The sequence below is a fragment of the Artemia franciscana genome, chromosome 1 (genome assembly GCF_032884065.1).
Source record: "Artemia franciscana chromosome 1, ASM3288406v1, whole genome shotgun sequence".
Lineage (NCBI taxonomy): Eukaryota > Metazoa > Arthropoda > Branchiopoda > Anostraca > Artemiidae > Artemia > Artemia franciscana.
In genome coordinates, this window is record NC_088863.1 from 60,487,558 (window position 1) to 60,499,775 (window position 12,218).

Below are 12,218 nucleotides of genomic sequence, written 5' to 3' on the forward strand. Positions count from 1 at the left end.
TGTGCATTGATTTATATCAAAATAAAGCTGATTTTGTTCATGGAACTTGTGTCATGCTGATTTCGATTCGGGGAACTTTGCTCTTCGTGAAACTGATATTGTTCATGGACTTTAATGCGTGTTGATTTTAGTTTGTGGAACTTCTCGCATGTTGATTTTTCTCTTATTGACTTTTACACTCATTCTTCTCTTTGGGAACTCGTTGCATGATGATTTTTGTTCACTGCCCTGTTCCTTTTCGAAAATTCTACCAGGACACTAAAGAATCATGCTCGAGAAGTCCAAAAAGTCTCCTAAAGATACTGTCTTTCACAGAACTTTGATAACTCAGTTGTTGGACTAAGGTCCTAGAAAGAATTTCCTATTTGATTTCATAACTATGTGATGTGCAAGCAGTGCTTATGACGAGCAGATGAAAAATAAATTCAGACAATCCTTCTCTTTTATACAACCTTGACACAAAGCACAGCTCAAAATAAAATAAAATAAAAGTAAGCATCGCTGTATTTTATTTTTGCTTATCGCCCTCCCCCTCATAGCTCTTTTAAAGTGTTAAAATAGTCCAGGTAATTTACAGATTTTCAGATGTGTCCGAGGTCTTTTAGGCGTACAGACAAAGACGGACGAAGAATCATCATACAGCTTTTTTTATGGTTACATTTCATGTAAAATTCCTAACTCTCGCTGCGAACGGTACTATATATAAGAAACAATTTGAAAATCCTTTACGGGTCAAGAAATCTTGTTCAATTCTGGATCTTGATAAATCCTGGAAAACTCCGCCAAGGTCGAAAAATGCTAAATTTCTGGATTAATCCTGTGTTAACGGCTATCAAATGTCCTATAAGTAACGAGTCTAGCAATTTATAGTGGGATCCAAAGCAGCGACCCTTTGCTATGTATATCTCTTTCAACTTTCATCTAAATCTTTCATCTTAAATCATCTAAAATATTTTTATTAGTTATACTAAATCAATCAAGAACTCAACTTTGTTTTACTCTTAATACTTCCCCTCTCTCTCTCTCTCTCTCTCTCTCTCTCTCTCTCTCTCTCTCTCTCTCTCTCTCTCTCTCTCTCTCTCTCTCTCTCTCTCTCTCTCTCTCTCTCTCTCTCTCTCTCTCTCTCTCTCGCCTTTCTCTTTTAAACTATGGTGTCAGGCATCTTTTTTCTAATTTTCGTTCAAATCCCTTCGGGAGTTCATCCACTTTACAAAATCAAACAGATGGACAGACAAAAATTATTACTATATCGCTGTATCATTAGATCTTAGAAGTAATAAATGTAAGTGAAAATACCTTTATTTATCTTGCTGATCGGTTTTTCTTATCCACAACAAATAGTCTAATCTACAGTCCTAACTGGCTTATGCATCACAGAATCAAGGCACGGAAAGACATCCTCACTCGCTGACTCCTTGTAATTTTATTGTCGCAACTTTCCACAAAATTCATTGGTTACCTTCGTGGAACAAAGCTTTAATTGACAGAAAATGGAATGAACAATGCACGGTTTCTTTGGCGGGCTTAGACATTTGTACAATGTCTGTGGAGGAGTATTAGAGGCCGCCATTTTCCAACGTTACGACAGATCATTTGCTTTACAGCCTTCAAAGATTTGGAGACAGATAAAAAAATAATCTATTTTGCGACCATATCGGTTGTATCTAGTTTTTAGACCAAAGTGGGAATGAAGAGGCTCAATCTCATTTTTTTTTCTTGTCCTTGACCTTCAAATGACGAAGCTTTTGTCAAACGTTAAGGCTTTTACAGCTGCTGAAGAAGCAGCTACGTGTAATTCCAGTTTTGTGGCTCCGTAGGTCACAGGTAGTCAATTTGGTTGAGCTGATATTGAGCCTTTTCATTGCGATTTTCAATGCCTTTTTTTTCTATAAATGAATATAATCGAAACTTGAAGGTAATATTTTTTCCTGCACAGTACAATACAAACAATGTTTGTTGCCTTTAGATGTTAGATTGTTCGAAAATTTTTTGACTTTCCCATTCCAAAATACTGTGTCCTTTTGCAAATTAACACCTATTTCCAACAAAACCGCGTTCCCGATTTTACCGCCAAAAGTTAAGTTTCTTCCCCCGAAAACGGAATTGGAGAAAAATATGTCACCGAATTGGAGGCACTGGTTGTAAAGCACTAAATTTTAAACTCTAATAATGCATAGACGTGAGTGTTAATTCAGTTACTAAAATTAAAGATAAGATCAGAGTCTGGTTGACTAAAATAGGGCAGCATGGTCTCCTTAATCCACTACTGGGTGTAACTATGAAAGAAATTATGCTGTTGAAAAACCAGTTTAATGAATGCCAAAAAGACACAATTTTGGTAAGATCCTCTAATGGTTCTAACTGCCTTAAGATCTAAAATCAAGCCGTGCTGAACAAGGTAATAGAGATAGGGAAGCTAGATTTGGCTGATAACCTAACATTAACATTTTTCTGTGAGAAAGGTTTCTCAGCCCAAGGCTCTCAGGGATTGCACTCAACCCCCCCCCCCCAGTGGCTACATGCCTGAAGGGCTGGTATTCTTTGACAAGGGTATTTTTACAAGTGAGACTTTACTAGATGAACTGATGGATCAAGGTTTCACAAGAGTGTGTCTGCTATTTGGTCAACAGACATCTGACAAGATAAATGTTGATGGGTTTATCCTTACTCCCTCACTTGACCTTCTTGAATTTATTTCTATTCTGGGTATGGAAAAAAAAGTCAAGACATATATGGGTAAACCATTCAACATTATCTTACTCAACCAAGCCAAAGCCTTTGACAAAGTTGAACACTCATACCTGATGCTGAAGCTTAAAGATTGCAAAGTGAATAAAGATGTGATTGATTGGATTGGAGCATTTGTAACTGGAAGATCTCAATGTGTCATGATCTATGCTGATAATGGTGATTCAGTTTTTTCCTCCACTTTCTGGTCATAAGCAGCATCCCACAGGGAACCATCCTTGGGCCAACATTGTTCAGCATATATATTAATGTCTGTACAACCTACCTATGCAACCTTTTAACATTATATGCTGACAACTGTAAGCTCATCAGGCCTGCTGAGACTGAAGAAGAAAGAGCCTGCATTCAGCCAGACCTTGACAGGCTATCCTCCTGGTCATCAACTTGGGTCCTACAATTCAATGCCACTAAATGCAAGGTACTGCACTTAGGGCACAACAACCCCCACCATCCCTACCATATAGGGTGTGATTGGTTGGAAGCAGTTGCCAAGGAGAGATACTTAGGTGTCATTGTGGACAAGGATTTAAAATTCCACAGCCGCACTCAGGCTCAGGTTACAAAAGCTAATTGAGCTCTTGGACTCATTAAACACTCTTTTGTAACCAGAAAGTCATGTGTACAAAAACCTTAAGAAATCCCTTGTCTGTCCCCACCTTGAGTTTGGCCTTTCCTCAAAATAAAATGGACACAAGAGCCCCTGAAAGTGCCCAAAGGAGAGCAACCAAACTGGTCCATGGCTTAAATAATGCCCCTTACCAGGATTGCCTAAGGTCTCTAAGACTTCCAACCCTCACATATCAAAGATATAGAGGAGATCTGATCATGGAACAAAAAATTTTCAAATCTGGTCATCTGAAACAGATCTTCACCCCCTCCCTGGCTAATAACTCAAGAGGTCACAGTCTGAAGCTTCACCTGCCTGGGTGTTGGAGAAGGGAACAATGTGGCTTCTTTTCTATCTGGGTGGTTCCCATCTGGAACAGCCTAAATGAGTCTACCATCCAAGCTGAGACTCCCCACTCCTTCAAGGCTGGAGTCAACAGGGACTGGGAGAAGGCTGAGTGGAGGCTGGACTGGGAAGCTAAGCAAACATAATTACATTATTCACCACCAGCAAGAACCTACAGGAGGATCTACCACCTTATCTTGCTGGCAAATGTAATTTAAGATAATATATTCCCTGTGTCATGATCCACAATCACTGCCAAAGGCATGGCCACACTGCCAAAGTATGTTGTAGTATACCTAGATATTCAAGATGTGCCAACAGCCACCTAACATCTTCTTGTACTATTAAAAGAGATAATAATGCACTATTCAAATGCCCCAATTGTCTTGGCAACCATCACGCTAAAGACAAAGCATGTCCTGTAATAAAGAATGTTGAAAAGGTTATTGTTAAGGCAGTACAAGAAAAAATGACTATTGGTGCAGCAAAAAAAGTATGCAGATATCCTTAAATCCAACATGCAACTGAATGACATGGCTCCAATTCTTTCTAATGAAGAATTCCATCCCCTGAAAACCCCACTCTAAGCCCATTCATGTCAACTCAACAAAGAGTCTTAGAACCCTTAATTCAGAAAATAATTGATGATATCTTGACATTTGAATTCCTGAAATGATCAATTAATTTCTATCCTCAAATTAGCTTAAATTGCAGCTCGGAGCAATATAATGATTATCCATCCTTGTGATGCTCCATGAAAAAAAGAATTCGTTTGGTGTAGATTGTGGCTGTTAGACTAGGCTCTTGTGGAGGACTCTGCAGCTTGCCAATTGTAAAGCAAAATTTAAACAAATTGAAGATTTTATCTCAGGCCATTTGGAAAAAATACCCAGGGCCTAAAACACTCTGGAAAAATATTGTCAAGCTTCCATTACTCTTCTGATTTCTCACTCTTAGAAATTTGGCAGCTTGACTGGTATCTAAGCAAGTATTTCACTCTTCATATTATTGACTTACAAATAAAGTAAACATATCACTAAATGCCATGTTTTATGCTCTTTCTTAGTACAATAGGTTAATTGTTTTTCTTGCAAATTCAATTTTAAGCCTTTTTAGGACCCTTATAAATAATACTATCATTCTGGATTCTTTGGGTATAAAAATGAGTTGTGACATTTGTTTCAAATTTACTATTTCATTACAAATCCATTGGTTGTGAATTGTAGCATTAGTTTGTTAATTTTAAGTTCAATAAAAAGATCAAAACAAATCTATCATGTTTTCTTCTTATTCTGTTTGGCTGCTCAAAAGCTGCAATTTTGTCAAACTATCAAAGCTGGCAGAAGAAACATGGCTGGCTGATGAAGGAATTGAGAAATTACTTTGAGTTTTTTATGGAACTTAATTAGGGTAAGGTGTTTATTTGAACAGACTGCTCAGGTAGCTGAGAAAAAAACTTACATTTATAGTTGGAATTGCATCCTGAATATAAATTACAGGATGCATTAGAGAATTTCCTATATATACCAATCCAGGGAATATTTTTGCACATTAGGGGGGGGGGGAGGGTAGTTCGAACTTACTTCTGTAGTTACAATTGCATCCTGAAAACAAAATCAATATTAATTTATATCAGAAATGAATTTTACCCCCTCCTCCCTAATGTGCAAATCTATACCCTAAATTGGTATATATAGAGGTGGGAGTAAAGCATGGACACTAGCAGGGGGGAGGCATGGTCCCCTGGAAATTTGGGATTATAAAGTAATTATAAGGCAAGCAAAGGAAAGAGGCAGAATAGTGAAAAACCCTAGAAAAAATGAGTGTTGCCCCATTGTTGACTGCCTGCCAATAGATTTGACCCTTAATATAGAAAATATAAGTTCCAATTTGTGACTGAGTGATGTCTTTCCAGTTTTTCACAATCTTTTATCTATATGATTTGGTTGGAGTAATGCAAACACACATACACACACACACACACAAAAAAAAAAATCAAATTCTTCATAGTAATTAATGGTAAGTAAACTATGACCTTTGTCAATAACAAAAGTGTAAGAACCTAACTATTGATAATGCTTAATAAAAAAATCAGCTTTTTGTGATTATCCTAAATATTTATTTGTTTATTTGTAATTAGTGCAGTTATTAGTATATAAGAAAGTTTGTAGGGCAATTTTTGTAAAAATATGTCATCAACTTTTGCTTGCATTACAAGACTGCCTAAGAGCTGATATATGAAGCAACTATAATCAAACATGTTTCTCCTGAATGGAATGCTCAAAATTTCTGTATTTTTCCCCTGAACAGATGTGCTTTTTTGTATTTTATTATCTTTTTTTTCAGGAGTGATTGTATTTATCTAGTTGTCACTTAATTTAATTTTAAATAATTTGATTCACTTAATTAAAAGATTTAATTTTTTATAGATATGAAGTATAAAATGAAGTATGAAATATATTGGTTTTTGGTATTCAAAATTAGATTAAAAAATTTTGAATTAAGACTTTTTATTTGATTTTCTTAATCTTAGTTTTAAATGTTTTACTTTGAACAAACTTCTTTGATGGTACATTACTTTTTATAAACACTGAGTCTAAAGGCACAGAGTATTTTGATGTTTTATTACCAAGTTCAAAACTATTAATATTGCTAAAAAAAATCTGTCCAATGCTTTAGTATTGCTCAGCAGAATTGAATGCCGGTTGTTCATATCTTAGTTTTTGTAAGTAGGCTATTGTTTGTGTTTTTTTTTTTTTTTTTTTTTTTTTTTTTTTTTTTTTTTTTTAAAGGAAGAGAGACCCCCTTGAAGTCATATATTTTTGGTGAAAATCACATTATCAGATTAAACATATCAGAGAATCCAGCCATAGAGGCTTCAAGACTGTATCTACGAAAATATGGAATTTTGAAATTTTTGCAAGAAGAAAGATTATGGATGCATGTTTATTTGTTTTCTTTTCCCCATGGGTGATCATATTGGCCCAGCAGGCCGAAAATATTGGGGAGGGCCTATTTTAAGGGAAATGAAAAGTTCTAGTGCTCTTTTTAAGTAACCAAAAAATTGGAGGGCAACTTGGCCCCCATCCACTCTAATGTTTCCCCAAAATTGTCTGATCAAAATTTTGAGATGTTATTTTTTTTGTTCAGCATAGTTGAAAGGCTCAATATCTATGTCTTTGGAGATAAAATTATCCCCTACAATCCCTGGGGAAAGGTTTCTAAGTTAAAAAGAGTGTCCATTGTTTTCATTGTTGCTGGGAAGTGTGCATACATTTTTGGGTGGGGAGGGGAGGACATATTTTTGTATGTGATGATTTTGCATGGGTAGAATTTTCCCTGGAAAGGGAGGTTTCCAGGGGGGAACTTTCTAGAGGGAATTTAACACTGGGTGAATTTGCCAGAATTCCTATACAAAATTTCTTTGCTTTCTCCTTACTGATTCAATTTATGATGTTAAGGGTAATTCCAGGGTAAATTTTTGCCAGGATTGTATTGTCTAGAAGATATTTCTGTGGAGAGGAGGATTTTTCTTTGAAAGTGGAGCCAGGAGTCCTGACATTATTTAAAAATCATCAGAAATTAAATGAAAATTAAAAGTTTTTCAACTGAAAGTAAGGAGCAACATTAAAACTTAAACAAACATAAATTATCATGTATATGAGGGTGGTTGTCTTCTCCTCAACACCTTACTCTTACTGGTAAAGTTTGAATTTTGTCCCAATTCTTTAAAATGGCTCCTGAAACACAACTACACAAGAGTCATTTGATTAGAACAATAAGTAAATTATTTTTAGTGACAAAAAACTGTAGCATGAAGAACAAGGTGTTGAGGAGGGGGGCAACAACTTTCATATACATAATAATTTTGGTTTGTTTTAATGTTGCTTCTTACTTTCATTTGAAAAAAACTCGTTTTTTTATTTAAGGAAGCTTAGAGACAAACATTTTTCTAAAGACAATGGCAAAAGTATGTCAATTTAGGTAAAAACTTATAAATAATGAAAAAATAATTGCTCTTTTATTTGAGAGTTTTTTCCCTAAAAGTATTTGAAAATAAACTTATTCCTACCAAAAAAAATATCCTGAAATACATTTCCTATCACCCACTACCACCGCTATTTTTGTTTCTGCCCTCCCCCTCCCTTCCCTAGAAAAATTTTCTGCCAACTCCCTTTGGGTGAAGCTTATTTCTGACACAAATGAATGTTAAGTTAGGATCCAGGATGCAATTCCATCTATGGAGGTATATTTATTTCTTAGCTACCTCCATAGTCCGTTCACCCATAATTGTGAACCTTACCCCTTAATTGTGATAAATCAGTGCTTGTGGATTTTTTGACCTTATAAAAGTGGATTTACAATTCAGTTTTAAAGCAACGTTTTAGTCAATAATATGTTTACAATCAAACAGTTTGTGGTAACAAACTGTTGTAAGGAGCAACCCAGCTCAATAGTAACCAAAACTCTGAAAAATATAATTTTGATACCAATAGTTACATCAAAAGAATTTTATTTTAATGCTGATTTTAAATATATAAGTTTCATCAAGTTTAGTCTTACCCATCAAAAGTTACAAACCTGAGAAAATTTGCCTTATTTTAGAAAATAGGGAGAAAATCCCCTAAAAGTCAGAGAATCTTAACGAAAATCACACCATCTTATTCAGCATATCAGATAACCCCACTGTCGAAGTTTCAAGCTCCTATCTACAAAAATGTGGATATTGGTATTTTTTGCCAGAAGACCTATCATGGGTGTGTGTTTGTTTTTTTTCCCGGGGTGTTCGTATCAACCCAGTTGTCCTAGAACGTTGCAACAGGGCTCGTTCTAATGGGAATTAAAAGTTCTAGTGCCCTTTTTAAGTGACCAAAAAATTGGAGGGCACCTAGGCTCCCTCCCACACTCATTCTTTCCCCAATGTCACAGGATCAAAATTCTGAGATAGCCATTTTATTCACCATAGTCAAAAAACTTTATAACTATGTCCTTGGTGACGACTTACTCTCCCACAGTCCACATGGGACCCATGGGTTACACACTTTGACCAGTGTTTACATATAGTAATGGTTATTGGAAAATATACAGACCTTTTAAAGGGGATTTTTTTTTATTTTAGAGGGAGGGGGGGGGTTACGTGGGAAGATCTTTCCATGGAGGAATTTGCCATGGGAGAAGAGAATTTCAATGAAGGGAGCATAGGATTTTCTAGCATTATTTAAAAAAAAAAACAATGAAAAAATAAATATGAAAAGTTTTTTCAACTGAAAGTAAGGAGCAGCATTAAAACTTAAAACGAACGGAAATTTTTACGCATATGAGGGGTTCACCTCCTTGTAATATCTCGCTCTTTATGCTAAAGTATATTTAGTAATTTCATCTATTTGTTCTACGGCATTTGTGATTCAGGGGTCATTCTTAAGGAAATGGGACAGAATTTAAGCTTTAGTGTAAAGAGCAAGGTATTTACGTGGGGGTGAACACCCTCATATACGGAATAAAAACATACAAATATAGAAGTTCGTTACGTAAGTTAATTCCTAAGTTACGTATATTTTTTACTAATGAAAACGTTCATAAAAAAATAAAAGTTTTAATTGCCTTGTTAAGTAATCAAAAAATTGAGGGCAACTAAGCCTCTTCCCCCGCTACTTTTTTCTCAAAATCTTCCGATTAAAACTATGAAAAAGCCATTTAGCAAAAAAAAAAAATATGCAAATTTCGTTTTAATTATTTATGTAATATGTGTTATTATTAAAAACGTTCAGAAATTAAATAAAAAAACAAGTTTTTTTTAACTGAAAGTAAGGAGTGACATTAAAACTTAAAACGAACAGAAATTACTCCGTGTGTGTAAAGGGCTTTTCCTCCTCAATGCCCTGCTCTTTACGCTAAAGTTTTTTACTGTTTAAAAAAGTTGAGTTAATGGAAAGAGTCAAACTTTAGCCTTAAGAATAGGGCGTTGAGGAGGAAAAGCTCCTTACGTATACAGAGTATTTTCTGTTCGTTTTAAGTTTCAATGTTGCTCCTTACTTTCAGCTAAAAAAAATTGTATTTTTATTTAATCTCAGTTTGAAACCAACATTTTAGTCAATAATATGAAGTAAAAAATATTTACTGGTATTCACTATACATATTTACCTTTGATTTTTGAATTAAAATTGGAACATTTGTGGGCATAAAGTCATGGCTTATTGTAGAAACAGTCAAGACAAATAGTCCAATAGAGTGAGAGGCAATTCTAGTATTAATTGCCCCTTATTAGGATTTATTAAAATGATATTAATTCATTTGTTAATTGATATTTTATCTATTATCCGTCCATTTGTCATTCCTAGAGCTTTAGAACCAAGGCAGATAGTCATAGAGCTAAGATAGTGATAAAACCTATAGTTTTCCAAGTCTTTGGTTAATAGGAACACCTATACCAATTGAACTTATATCGAATTTTTACCTATACCATATTTAGTAGTAGTAGTAGGCAGGTTTAATAGCAAAAACTTGACAGCTATTGCTGATTTGTGTTTCTTTACAACATCTGCAAAATCAAACTACACTTGTAAATATAAATCAAACTATAAATATTAACTCTTATTATACATTTTGAAGAAAACCGGGACGAAAGAATTACCATATCGGTTTGTTCTTGCTTTAATGGGAACTAACTTATCTTGCTTTCTCGTTCTTGATGGTAGAGGTTGATCAGGTAGAATGTCATGGTTCTGAGATTTAGAAAGTAAGTACTTTCCGAAACTCATTATCAGAGTTTCGTACCGGTTTTGGAGTGACGGCAGTCCTAGCACTTCCAGAGCCTTTTCGTACGGGATGTCACGGCGGCCCATGATGATCGATACCGCTCGCTGCTGAACCATTTTCAGCTCCTGACAAAGATACACTGTTCTAAGTGCTGAGGGCACCCAAACAGGGCACGCATATTCCAGAATGGGGCAGACATACGCTATGTATGCATACTTAATGCTCTCTGTATTTGCACTGAACCTCTGCATACCGTTTAAAGTCTGTAGACTAGTGTTTGCACTTTTAACTACGTTTTCAGTATGTGCGGCAAAGCTGAAGTCATTGGAGAAAGTAACTCCAAGGATCTTGATACTGTTTGTTAGAAGGAATGGAACATTTGGCTCCATAACATCACTTTTTGGCGGGTTAAAGCGCACTATCTTCGACTTGTTCATATTAACATTTTTTTTTCTCTGGTTTTACTTCTAAAAATGCAATTCCTTTTATTTTAATAGAATTTTAAGCCATATCAATGGTTTTTGTTCTAAATTTTCGGAAATGTATTTGCAGATCTTTGAAACCTCATTAATTGGGATTCAGCAATTTGTAGATCTGAAAACAGTTTTCTTGTACTATATTTAAGCAGAAGATCTGTTTTGCATGGTTTCACTTTCATAAAGCAAATATTTTAAAGGTCATCAAGGGTCACTGTCTTCTAGAGGGAAAAGAAGTGAGGGTAGGTACTTCAAAATGCCATTCCAGGACATACTTTAGTCAGTAGACCCATCCCTGAAAGTTTCATTTTCTAACTTCCAGATAGATAGCAAACCTTTTCAAGATAGCAAAAAAGTAGCTTAATTAGTATTTTACCATTTTAGCTCCTTGTTCTAGCAGAATGTCCAAAAATTGACCACAGATCTGATTATTTTTTTCAATTTTAATCCAGATATCTATGAGAAAAAAACAATTAGACCTAGGCTAATACTATCTTGAGTAATTTGAGATTTTAGCTTACTTTGAGACCTTAAGTGGTTGTAGCTTATGCCTGTAACAGGAATTTTTCTAATGTTTCAGTCTGTAATAGTTGTTTTACACTTAGAAGCATACCAAATAAACAAAAGTAATATAATTAGGCTTGGTATCTACTCTGGCAGTGCATCCCCCTGCCTTGATGGTGAGATGTTGCCCTAAATAATATATTCCAGCATAATTATGCATCTCTTTGTGTTTGCTTTGGGCAATATATGTCTTGACAGAAAATTCAGATAGCTTCATGCTGAATCTAAATTAGACTTTCATTTCTGTCACAAATTTGATTTTACCCTAATTAATCCTTTCCAACTTTACCCAAATATATAGCCCAAAGTCTATATTTCACAAGCATTTATCAATTCTCAATTTTGTCACTGTTAATTCAATTTACAGTAAAACCAGTTTGACAAGATTGTCACCAACGCAAGTACATAAGCCATTTCTAAAATAGGAAAAAAAAGGTATCCTCTTTGTGGTCCATGAAGGGCTTAAAATCAAATTTGTGACAGAATCAATTGTTATATTTGGATTCAGGATGAAATCCTACACTAAGAGATAAGTTTGTTTCTTAGCTATCTGTATACTCTTTAAAAGTATAAAAAAGGTAAAAGTATTTACCTTTACTTTTATTGAAGATGTCAAAATCACTTAAAAAGAATTACAAACAAGAGCTAAGAGTTCATATGGCACTTGTGACGAGGTCGGAAGAGCCGAGAGCTCATATGGTACGAGGTCGGAAGAGCCAAGA

The 12,218-nt window shown here is 35.0% G+C and overlaps 1 protein-coding gene across 3 annotated transcripts in view; it reads left to right on the forward strand.

Annotated features, from left to right (window-relative positions):
- The first annotated feature begins 2,102 nt into the window (after positions 1–2,102).
- Positions 2,103–12,218, forward strand: part of LOC136032166 (GTP cyclohydrolase 1-like) — a 75,114-nt gene continuing 64,998 nt past the window's right edge. Inside the window, exon 1 of one of the 3 annotated variants that reach the window (XM_065712365.1) lies at positions 2,103–2,179. In XM_065712365.1, coding sequence (XP_065568437.1) covers positions 2,170–2,179 — 10 coding nt within the window. In that variant the 5' untranslated portion in view covers positions 2,103–2,169. Of the gene's footprint in view, positions 2,180–2,221; positions 2,339–12,218 lie in introns of those variants that run through there. The other 2 variants (XM_065712407.1, XM_065712357.1) reach the window with 2 other exon arrangements.